At 37.2% G+C, this 13,181-nt stretch overlaps 1 protein-coding gene across 3 annotated transcripts in view; it reads right to left on the bottom strand.

Annotated features, from left to right (window-relative positions):
• Nucleotides 1-13,181, bottom strand: part of Piezo (piezo type mechanosensitive ion channel component) — a 1,325,935-nt gene that overhangs the window by 920,214 nt on the left and 392,540 nt on the right. For all 3 annotated transcript variants that reach the window (XM_090398322.1, XM_090398324.1, XM_090398323.1), the window contains one exon: nt 1,947-2,095. In XM_090398322.1, the coding sequence (XP_090254448.1) occupies nt 1,947-2,095 (149 nt within the window). The remainder of the gene's footprint in view (nt 1-1,946; nt 2,096-13,181) is intronic.

Here is a 13,181-nt window from a genome sequence, read left to right as displayed (position 1 = left end):
TTCCAATAATTTACAGACCAACTGATTTTCTCATGATCATAAACTCTGTTCTTCATTCCTGTTATTTTGCCTCGTATTGGATGTACAAACATAACCCTTTGTCCCCTTTATTTTCCACAATTCCTTACCCTGTCATTCTACAAAACACATGCCTTTGCTGCTTCCAATAAGACTATCATGAAATTTTACCTCTCATACCACCATTTACCTTACGCCCCATCCCTACCAACTATTGTCACTTCTCTGCTAGAAAACAGTTTACCTTCTTCTCTCAACATCAATAAAGTGATAGTAGTATTGTGAAGTCTTCCTTCTCTTCAACAGCAATCCACCTAGCTTCACAATGCCACTCTCACTACAGCAGACTATATCCAGCAAAGAGCTCCCTTACATTCAAATAATTTATCACAAATACCCACAAACTCAAACCTCTTCTTATATATCTATTCCCTTCTGCCATACGGCTGGGGGGGGGGGGGTAGCTATGTGCTACCATACTAGGGAGATGATTATGAGCAAGGTGGTTTCCCATTGCCTTCCTTCCCATACTATATCCAATGGCTGTATCCTGTGTGTTCACGGGGACCAGTTTGCCTACTTGCGGGATGAAAAACCCCAGATAAACTGGCAGAAAAAACCCTGCTGTCCATGCCCAAGACCGGCTAACTTGGCTATGGCTGAGGAAGATTCTTAAGCTCCTCACGTCATCGATGGGAAATGAACCTAGGTCACTTCTTCCCCAGGCATATGGTTGCGAAGCGCATAGCCACTAGGCTAACTGCACGGACAACCTCTTCCTACACATCCTAAACACTACATCATTCACAATCACCACTCCTTTCTTCAGCAATCTGCTATTATAGCTATGCAATACCCAACTCACACTCTTCTGATTCATCATTTCTAACAATACTTTCAAATTCTGTACTACCACATTCACACTTACTTATGGATTATTCACTACAACCAAAAAAATCAACACTTGTGAACTTCCTCTCCTCTCCAGTCCTTCTTCCTGGTTCCTTTCTCAAAAACACTATTTGAAAACTCATAATATATTTATGGACTTAACTATATCTGAGATAATAAAACTTGAACAGCATTGAAATTTTACATTTCAACCTTTACATTAAGATAATCTTCAGGAATACACACACACACATGCATGTGTGTAAAAAATAAGTAAAAAATATAAATTATGTAAAAAATAAGTAAAAAAATATAAATATATAAATAATAAAAATAGAAAAAAAAACTTAGTCCTGCAATAGTACAAATGTACTATAGGTTTACAAATGAACCTTTCATGAGTGGAAGCCACATAAAAACAATAATAAAATAAATAGATTTTATTGATAAATTGAAATCATGTTTTTGACACACTCTCTTGCCATGTGTCCACAACTTACTTAAGTAATCTAAAGATCGCATATAACATGCTTTATGAAATACTTAAAGTTGAAGTGCAGCTCCAGTAGAGATAAAGCAGCTGCTATTTTGAGTATTACATTGCTCTACCCTTCAATCAGTTATACTAAATAGAAAATAGCTATACATTTGCACAACTCCTATAACAATTACACACATACATATAAACACAGGTAAACATGTAAACTCATAATTAATCAAAATAAATCTGATAAGAAAAAGAGACCACATATGAAACTTTTCACACCACATTTCACATATTAAACTTGGTTCTTTACTTTATGAAGAAAATGTTATCCTATTAAATAAATCCACTACATATACCAGTCTTTAGATAAACGACAAGACAAAATATCAAGAGGCAGAAAAAACAACTCCTAAATATCCACTATTACAGTGAGATTAGAAACCCACACCTGTTGGTTGGAGCATAGTATGAACCAGAGATGGCATTATAAAAGCGAAAACTCAAAATATAATATCATAATAACTTAAATTATTTATGCTTTGAAACTTACAGCTCAGGTGACACTTTTAGATAATCATTCCAGTACTCAGGAAAATTTTTAAACTGGTAAGTATATATGAGGATAAGAACCAACATAGAAAAGATGATGACAGTGAGCCAGAAAGCATACATCACACGCCTCCATAAATGATAGGAAAACTAGAAGTAAAAAATATGTAATAGATTATTATACAGAAGAAAAAAAATTTGTATTCAAATAGAGAAATTTGTATTCAAATAGACTGCATAAACTTCAGTAAAGATTTTCAGAACTCATTTTTCATAAATATTAAAACCACTTCAGAGATTATGACCTCTCAGAGCAAGACTGATGGCATAACAACCTGATGAATTATTATGCAATCCAAATCTTTAATGGCCTCACATTCAATCCTGTGTTTTGCTTTCTGATGTGAAGAAATCACCCTATAGATCTGTTGTGTTCTTAACATTTACTGATAATAATTATTATTATGTGATACCTCCAGGAAGTACAAAGACTCATCGAGGAGAGTGTGCCAATCATTGAACGATTGAATCCCTTCCAACTACTAATCGTGCTCAAACTTGCTTAACTTTTTGCATGAGCCATTAATCTAATAGACAAGCTTAGGTGTTGAACATTATTCATAACTTAACAGTATTAATAACACCAAATGAACTATTTTATAAAAAAAGATGTTTATTAACTGGAATAAATAAGGAGTATTACAGCTATGTAGGAATTAATCTTAAGATGACAGTCTCCCAAATTTTTGGCAAATTAAAGCAACCATGCTTATTCAGGTTAGAATTCTTCATAGCCATGGCTGACTCTTAAAATAATGTTTCTGACCTGTAATGACTTCTAAATAGCACACTGGTTTTCTTCAATCAAATCCTGTGTGAAGGGGTGTCTAAAGTGTGGTCCTGACTTGTCATAATATGACAAGTCAGGACTGTATGATGAATGTATTATGAATGTTGTATGTATTGTTTATGATTTCCAAGGCAAATTAACTGGTCTTCCTGTCTGCCCATATTAGGCCAAGCTACAGACACACAAGGAACTTCGTACACTCCTGTATGTATTCCTGTATGATGTGATCCATACACAAAAGGCCACAAGATCTACAGAACATTAGTACTGTATGTGGGCAAGAAGAAAGGAGGAATCTGTTCACATTTTGCTTGAACAGCTGAGGGCTATAATCTTTGAGGAAGGCATAGTGAGGGAAGACAGTTCCAAAGGACAAAAGCAGATGGGATGAAGGAGGAGGCAGTGAAGTTGGTTTGGTGTATTTCAAGATGGACTGCAAAGGGGTTTTGGTTAGCAGTGGCTCTAGTTTTTAATAATTTGAGAGGAGAATAGAGGAATGATAGTGGCCAATTCAGCAGAGCGCTGTCCGTGAAAGTATCTGTAGAGGAGGCACAAGGCAGAAACTGAACATCTGTGAAAGGGGGATTGAAATAGGTATGTGAAGATATGACAGAGGATGGAGTTAATCCTTAAGAGTGAATAAGAGTTGCTAATTTAACATGTGGTTTGAATGTGGTATGAAGGTCATCTTTTATTAGCACTTTGGCTATCTTTTCTGATGTACCACTGCCATAGGGAATAGGAATAGTGATGCTTTATTCTTGCATGTTAGAGGAGGGAGAAGTAATGTGCTATGTAATATTTTATCTATTTTGAGTGCCATTGGCCAAGAGTGTATGGCACAGATATTTAAGTTCTGTGGAAAGAGCTGTATAATTAAGACAAATTGCTCTGGCTCTGTGTATTAAGTGTTTTTAGAATACCATACTGTTGGTCTGGATGATGATGTGACTGTTTATCTCTCTCTCTCTCTATATATATATATATATATATATACACACACACACACACACACACACATAATTTATTATTATTATGTCTAAAACATCAAAGATTTTAGAGAAGTTAGTAAGAACTCACACCCAGAAATGGGTAGACAAACAAGCTGTACTCTGCAAGGAGCATATAGGATTACTTAAGGAAGGCACAGTTTTAGCAATTTGCTCCTATTTTATAACAATATTACAGCTGAATTGGATAAAAGGAATGGATACACTGTGATAATGTCGAATTTTGCTAAAGCATTTGATAGGATATCACATAAAAGACTATAATAAATTTAGTTTAATCCTTTATCCAAGTGTGAGCAAACAAAGTTTGCGCCTGAAAGTATCTTCAGGACTGGGTTAAGGTGGTACAACACCAGGGCAACTCATTGCAAAGGTGGAGCAAGCTACCAACCCAGTCCTGAAGATACTTTCAGGCGTAAACTCTGTTTGCTCACACTTGGATAAAGGATTAAACTAAATTTATTATACTCTAACCAAGTGAAAAATAAACTTTCAACACATAAAAGACTGTTGCATAAACTAGAGACTATGGGATTGGAATATAAACTCTTGACTTGGATCAGTGGATGGTTGACAGACAGATATCAAAAAGTGGTATATGGTGGGGTGAATCTGCCAGATTTAAGGTGACCAGTGTCTTGTGCCATTCTTGTCAATCTATACATTAATGACATTAGAAGGGTCTAACAGGAGAAAACAGATTTCCATACATAAAATAGGATATGAAAGAAAAGCATAAACAATGAAGGAAATAATGCAAGGAAAGTCATAAATATGTACATTTTAGACCTGAGTACAAACTTGATAATAAAGAGATGGATGCTCTGCATATTTTACATTAATCAACTTGCTGGACAAAGCAAACATGTGCTTTGAGCAAGACTACTAACATTGCTCTCCCTAGAGAGAATTATCAAGAGCCTGAAATAGCATACACTTAACATGTAAGTTCCAAAGCTTTCACCGAAATGGTCTATTTATAAAATAAGCAATTTTCTTTTATCTTTCCTTAATCATCATCATCTGTTCATTGGACATCCACATATGCTATATGGTCACTCCAATGCTTGGTGATGTGCCACTGACACGCCATGCCATGCAGCCCTGTTATATGCTTTTCTGGAGGCTTCAAATCTCTGAAGATCAGTCCCTCCACATACATCATCCATCCATCTCATTCACAGTCTATGCCTGACTCTTTTTCCAGGAACTTTACCTTCTATTACTGTTCTCAGAAGTCCTCCTTCCATCTTATCAATGTGTCCAAAATATTTTAACTTTCTTCTGTCAATATCCTTAAGGAGCCTTAAAGTTCTATTGATTTTTGTTTAACACCCATTCATTTATATGCCTTTCGGTATATGATATCCTCAACAGTCTTCTGCAACACCACATCTCTAAAGCAGCTATCATTTTCTCATCTGACTTCTTTAGGTTCTAAGTCTCACATTCATAAGTCGCTGTTGGAAAAATAACAGCATCCAAAATCCTAACTTTGTTCCCATGGAGATAGATCCATCCTTCCAGATTTAAGAAATGTCTCTGATTGTTGTTTTAGTCATTCCTTATCTTCTTCTGACATCTTCTGAATAGCAATTCTTCACATTATTAATGAATCCCAGTTACTCAAACTTCCTGACTTACATTTCCTAAAACATGCTTGTTCCTCAGACATCTCTACCTCAACTTTGGCCTCAATCCAATTTAGCATGATCTTCAATAAAATCTTGCTTGCATGAGATATTAAACTAATAGTTCTAGCAAACCTTCATCTCTCTTCTATGAAAACCAACTTCTTCCAGTCTCCAGACCATGATCCTGTCTCCCAACACTCTTATCCCTCCATCCACTGTGGCCTTAACTAACTCTGCTGGGATTCCATCTGCATCTGTGACATTACTGCTGTTAAGCTGCTCTTTCAACTTCATGCCTAAGTGGAGGAGGTTGCAAATCAAAAATTTCCTGGTGAGAAGGGCTTCTTCAAATTTTCTTTATCCACTCTGCTGTACAGTTCCTAACAGTATTCTTTCCATCTGTTTTTGATTTCCATTCTTCTGTTAGTAATCTCCATACTGCCTTTGATGACATTCAATTTAGGCTTAAACTTGTGATTTAGGTCACAAACTAAATAAAACATCCTTTTATAATTGTGCTTCCTCGTCTTCAACTCTCTCTCTTCACATTTATTAGTATAAAACGTTTTCTTGCCCTGCTTGATGGCTCTTTTAATTTTTCAAGGTAATCTCTTATATTCTTCCGTCCTCTGTCTCTTTGTTTTTCCAACTGTCTTCTTTTGATCAGTTTCCATGCTCAATCTGATATTCATGGGTCTCTTGGTCTTCTTATTGGGCCAAGATATACATCTTGGCTGTATCCTGTATGATCACCTTGACTCCTTCCCAAAGATTTCTGGTGAGTTCTCTTCACTGGTCTCCAAAAAAATCATCCAACCAAGTTGATGTTTCTTCTAAGAATCCACTAGGAATTACTCTAACATCCAGTCTAGTGGGATGTGCCTGACTTGAAATTTTTTGGAGTCTTAGTCTTACTTTGGCTCTTACTAGCTAATGGTCTGTACCACAAATCTGCTCCAGGACAAGTATGCACATCAGAGATGCTTGTCTTCCACTGCTGGAGAGCCAGGATGTAATCAATCTGGTGCCTTGACCTATCATCAGTGTTAAATATCCAAGTATATGTTTAATGTGGGTGTTTCTGAAGCAGGTATTGGTAATAATTAATCTGTTAGCATGGGCAAATTCCAACAATCTTTCACCACAGGTGATACGTTCACCCAGACCAAACAAGCCACACTCAGGCCTAACTCACATACTCTTTCTCACTTTTGCATTTAAGTCCTCTAACAAGTAAAGTATGTCTGTTCTTGGTAGCCAGTCCAAAACAATGTGTCAGTTTTCATAGAATTCCTCACTCTTTTCATCAGGTCTATCCATGTGGGGTTCATAAACTACCACAATCGATACATTAGTAGCAATCTTTCCCTAATGTGAACTTAATACAAGATGGGAGATTGCAAACTACGTATTCATACTGATTTCTTAAAAAAAAAAAGTGTTGCAGCTCAAAAATTTGTTATATCTGCATAATCACTTTATATACTGCCTCAAACCAAAAGCAACAGCCCATCAAAAATCTTGTACAATTCAACACCATACAGTCTCAAATAGTTGCCTCTTAAATCATTTCTTTGACATAAAGACACAATTCATCTACTACCATTAAGACGATTCTCCTTCCCTTTAACTGTCAACTCCTTTTCTTCCTCTATCAGCCACATGAATATTATTGGACTCAAAATTATACAAGCGATACAATCTTCAATCCAACCAAATAGACAGTGATCATAATTAAAGTATTTCTCTTTAAACCTTGTGGAGTGCTGCCCAGTGATCCAAATACTGTGAAACTTTACATCGTGCATCCATGTGGGGTTCATAAATTACTACTACTACTATGCAGAAGCAATATTTGAGGAGAGGTTTCCAAAATTTGCCACCAGGGATGCTATATGATGTACCGAATGTAGATGTAATTTTTCTGTGTGTGTAAGGAGAAAAGCAACACAAGCATAAATAATAGATTGTTTTTCATCATCATCAAATTCCTGCCATGTACCCTCAAGGGGTGTACAGGATATGACAGTACTACATGAAAAAATTACATCATTACTAACTTCCTATCTACAATTTTCCTCCAAATCAGTCTGTTACTTGTCAAGACTCCAACATTATCAGATCTTATATTTCTATCGTCTAAGGCACTTTGTACCGTATCAATCCACCTATATCTTGGTCTTCCTCTGGGTCGTTTTCCTGCCAACCTGGCAGAGAACACTTGTTTTGCTAATCTTTCTTCTCCCATTCTATTTAAGTGACCATACCATCTGAGATTAGCTCTGCTAACGCATTCCTGGATGCTGACAATGTCAAGTTCTTTCCTAATATCCTCATTTTTAATATGATATTGCCATTGATGCCATCTGTTCACGCCTCTAATCTTTCTCAGGATTCTCATATCTGCGGTCTCTAGTCTTTGGTCAAGTGTTTTATTTCTGACCCAGCTCTCAGATCCATAAGTTAAAATTGGTTTGAACACAGTCTTGTATACAGCTAATTTATTGTTCTGACTAATTTCTTTCTTATTCCATATGAATTTATTCAATTGACTTCCCACGATACCAGCTTTGCTCATTCTGTTGTCTATTTCTATATTTAGTTTACCATCTGTGGGTCAATGGGAGAATAGTGTGTGTGCTGCCTCGTTTTGACAATTACGAGTTAAGTAGACGAGCAATGATAATGAATGATATGATTGCAAGAATGTGCAGAAAAAGAGGTCTGGAGTTTGTTGATGTTTGGAGTGTGTTTGAAGGAAAAAGGCAGTTGTATGCTAGAGATGGACTGCATCTTAACATGGAAGGACATAAGCGATTGAAGAAGTTATTGTTTTCTGAACAGGTTGAAGTTATTGGGCAGGGAAACTAATATTGAAAAGGTTGAGTGTAAGAGAGAGAAACTTTAGCACTGATTGTGTATTTATTGATCCTTATAGGCTGAATAAAATGCAGAAGAGAGGGGATAAAAATCGGCATAGGACTACGGTAGTTAATGACTTATATATCAGTTCTAAAGCCGGTACAAGATCTAGAGGGAATCTGCAATTTTTGTATACCAATGCTAGAAGCATTCGAAATAAGAGAGAAGAATTTTTGGCATTAGTCAGTGAAATCTCACCAAAAGTTGTAGGCATTAGTGAAACTTGGCTGTCAGCAGAAGATGTGGTCACTGGAATTGAATGTGATGGGTACACTATTTTCAGGGAAGATAGAGCAGATAGAACAGGGGGAGGAGTACTGTTGATGATAGCTGATGTGTTGCAGCCAAAGAAAGTAGTATATCATGATGATAGACATGTGAATAAGAGTTCATTTGAGGCAGTCTGGTGCGAAATAGCGACCAACGCAACCAAATATACAGTTGGATGCTGCTATAGGCCAGGGAGTACGGGGGGAGATATTGAATTCATGCATCAGCAACTTAGTGCAATGAGTGAAGGCTTGGTGATTATTATGGGGGATTTTAATTACGGTGATATCAATTGGAAGGAGGAAATATCACGTAGCAAAAAGGAAATGGAATTCATACATCTTCTACGAGATAATTACTTGAAACAGCACGTAACTGAAGGGACACGTGGTGTGAGAGTGTTGGACCTGGTTATTGGTTCAGAGGTTATATGCATAAGTAAGGTGTCCTCGTTACCTTTTGGTGAAAGCGATCATGTGGTGTTGACTTGGGAGGTTGCAAAATCTGTGGATTTTTCTATTAAGAAGGGGTATGTACGGAACTACAGGTTAGGCAATTATAACAAGCTTCGGAGTGAGCTTGCAGCCATCCCATGGCAGAACATATTGCAAGGGAAAGATGTTAGCAGTGCTTGGGATAAAATCAGCGGGTATCTGAGGAAAGCAATATCAGATTGTGTCCCCATGGTTAGGAGGTCAAACAAGGCAGGCATTAGATGGATGAGCAGTAGTATCAAGCTTGAACTGCAAAAAAAGAAAATGTTATGGAGAATTTACAAGGAGAAAGGCGATCAGGACACCCATGAGCAGTACAAGGCTCAAGCTAGGAAAGTTACCAGCATAGTAAGAAAAGCTAAATCAGATTATGAGAAGACCTTAGCCAAAGAGATCAAGGGTAATCCCAAAGAGTTCTTCCGCTATGTGGCAAGTAAGAGGAAGAATGACTTCGGAAGGATAACCTTAGTGGGTGCTGATGGTATTGAGGTGACAAAATCAGATGTAATAGTCGAGTTACTGAGTGATCACTTTTCAAAAGTCTATCACCCAAGTGAGGATATCTCTATACCTACAGCAATACCTAATGTGAGAATTGAAGCTAAAGAATCAGAGATATTAAATATATTTCAAAACTTAAATGCAAACACTGCGGTAGGCTTAGATGGAATATCAGCTCGGGTGTTGCGTGAATGTGCAAATGAATTGTCAACCCCTCTCACCTGGATATTTAACTTAAGTTTGAACTCTGGTATGGTCCCTAGGGAGTGGAAGTTAGGCAAAGTGGTTCCTTTGCATAAGGGTGGCTCTAAAACTGCGGTATTGAATTACAGACCAATCACCATCTCGGGAGTAGTGGTAAAAGTATTGGAAAAGTTGGTTAAAGACAAAATTCAAGAATGGGTGGATCAGGATATGATACTCTATAGAGGCCAACATGGTTTTGTTAAAGGTAGATCCTGCCTTAGCAATCTATTAACTATTCATAATAGAATAACATCTGAGTTGGACAAAGGAACTGGCTACACAGTGGTACTTCTGGATTTTGCTAAGGCTTTTGACAGGATACCCCATAGAACACTGTTACGCAAATTGGAGCAGATGGGAATGGATATTAAATTGGTGATATGCATAGGAGAATGGCTCAGGGAGAGATACCATAAGGTGGTGTATGGAGGAGCCGAGTCCAGAATGAGGCAGGTGACCAGTGGTGTGCCTCAGGGCTCTGTGCTTGGGCCAATGTTGTTTAATTTGTATATAAATGATATAGGAAACGGCTTAAAGGGAGATATTCAGTTGTTTGCTGATGATGCAAAGTTGTGTAGTGCAATAAAAAATCAAGCTGATGTTGAAAGTTTGCAGGAGGATTTAAATAAGCTGGTAAAATGGGCAAAAGAAAATGGATGTCAGTTCAATGTGGAAAAGTGTAAAGTCATGCATTTTGGGATTAAAAGATTACCAGCTTTGTACTACATCGATGGAAAGGTACTCCAAGAGATTGATGAGGCTAGGGACTTAGGGGTATTGGTAGATAGGGAGATGAAGTTCAGAGGACACATTGCTAAGGTGTCCAAGATTGCACATAGGATTACTTGGTTGTTGAGGAACACACTGACATCCAGAGATAAAGAGGTTATTATTCCCCTTTATAAAGCATTGATACTTCCACATTTGGATTACTGTGCTCAGGTCTGGTCACCTGGATTCCTTGGAGATGAGGAGGCTGTGGAGAGGGTTCAGAGAAGAGTGACCAAGTTGGTGAGTGATATAAAAAATGCTCCCTACATTGATAGATTGAGAGCTTGTGGATTGCAGAGATTGGTTGATAGGCGAAGAAGAGGGGATATGATAGAAACATTCAAATTACTAAAAGGTTTTTATAGGATTGATGCAGGGGAAATGTTTCAGCTGTGTGAAAGTGATGGAAGAACAAGAGGTCATCTCTGGAAATTAAAGAAGAGTGTGGTTAACAAAGGTGTCAGAACAAGGTTTTTTGCCTGGAGGGTGGTGAATGAGTGGAATTCATTGCCTGACTTAGTTGTGAGCTCTTCGTCTGTAAATGAATTCAAGAAGAGATATGACAGATATTGTTTTGCTAGTTTGGGTCTCCCGCGATGAGTCTACTGACTCCATGGAGATACCCGTAATAATAATAATAATAATAATCTTCAGTAAAAATTGTGCCTAAGTAGCTGAAATGTTTTACTTGTTCCACAGGTTCTCCATTCACAACACAGTTGACATTTTCAATGATTCTGCCTATTTTCATTGTCTTTGTCTTTTTATTGCTGACCTTCATACCATATCTATTACAACAGCTATTCAATTTAGTCAGAGAATCTTGCAGACTTGTAGCGGATTTATTTAGAAGTATAACATCATCCGCATAAAGCAAAGAGCTGACATTAACATCTCCAATTTTGATATCAGGTTTAATACCACATTCCTTCATAATGTGATCCATATAGATAATGAATAACAGAGGGGATAATGTACATCCTTGTCTCACACCAGATTTAACATTAAAGCATCTTCCTGTACTTCCTTCAATTCTAACTGCTGACTCACAACTCAAATAAAGACTAAGTATTGCTTGATATAATGCCCAAATGACACCATATAACTGCAGCGTATTGAATAGCTTCTCTCTTGGCACCTTGTCATATGCCTTTTCCAAATCGACAAAACTTAAATACAGATCTTTGTTATATTCCCATGCTTTCTCGACTATTTGTCGTAAAGTGAAGATCTGATCCTCACAACCTCTATTTGGCCTGAATCCAGCTTGTTCTTCACCAAGCTTTTCTTCCACAATTCTTCTCAACCGTTTCTCAAGTATACTTGCATAGATCTTGCCAGGAACACTCAGTAGGGAAATACCTCTGTAATTCTCACATTCAGTTTATTTCCCTTTTTATATATGGGTACTATGAGAGCTCTACTCCAATCATCGGGAATTCATCCCTCTGTCCAGGCTTTCTGAACTATGCAGTGCAGCCACTGTAAAACTCTTATACCACCATACTTCAGCATTTCTGGTCGAATATCATCTACTCCTGCTGCCTTTCCACATTTCAAGCCTTTGATGGCTTTTTCTACTTCAAGTATGGATATGTATTCCTGACTGCATGCCTGGTCAGTGTTTTTTATCACTGTGCTGTCATCACTGCTTGTTTCATTTAGCAGTTTTTCAAAGTAATTACTCCATACTTCAAGGATATCTTTTTCTCCTGTTTTCATTTCACCTTTATCATCTCTAATTCCTTTTACAGCACTCTTTCCTCCATTCCTAAGCTTCTTCAACAACCTCCAGAATATTTTGCCACCTTCTTGATATTTATTTTCTATATTCTTGCCAAAGTCCTCCCATGACTTTTGTTTAGCTAGTTTTACACACTGTTTAGCTTCCTTACATTTGTCTCTGTATTCTGTAAGAGTAAAAGCTGACTTATTTGCCAGGAACTTTTGATATGCTTTCTTCTTTTCCTTCACTGCCTCTTTAACTTCCTGTGTCCACCAGGGAGTTCTGATTTTTTTTTCTTTGCACACAACCTCACCACATGCCTCTCTGGCAGAATCAATCAATGTTTCCTTCAGAGTTTGCCACTGAATCTCCAAGGTTTGATTCCTGTTCTCAAACTCTTTCATTTTCTTTTCAATAATATTTCTGTATTTTAGTCTACAGTTTACATCTGAAAGCTGCTCAACTTTTATTCGCTTTAAAACTTTCTTATATGTTATTCTTTTCAATATGAAATTCAATTTTATCCTGCTCAAGACTAAATAGTGATCACTTCCAATTTCAAATCCTCTGTACACTCTGGTGTCCTGCACCAGGGAGAAAACATCACTATCAACAATAACATAGTCAATGAGACTTTTCTTATTCCTAGCCTCTTCTCTCCATGTGAATTTGTGCACATTTTTATGTTGGAACATGGTGTTAGTAATAACCAGTCCACGTCCTGAGCAGAAATCCAACAGATATTTGCCATTATTATTAGCTTTGCTCTTTTCTCCAAATTTTCCCAAAATATTTTTGTATGTCTCACAATC

Source organism: Typopeltis vanoorti, chromosome 9, assembly GCF_054136105.1.
Source record: "Typopeltis vanoorti isolate ZY-2024b chromosome 9, IOZ_Tvanoo_1.0, whole genome shotgun sequence".
In the NCBI taxonomy this organism is placed as follows: domain Eukaryota; kingdom Metazoa; phylum Arthropoda; class Arachnida; order Uropygi; family Thelyphonidae; genus Typopeltis; species Typopeltis vanoorti.
Note: the sequence above shows the minus strand (reverse complement) of the source record. Positions and strands in the feature narration are given on the sequence as shown.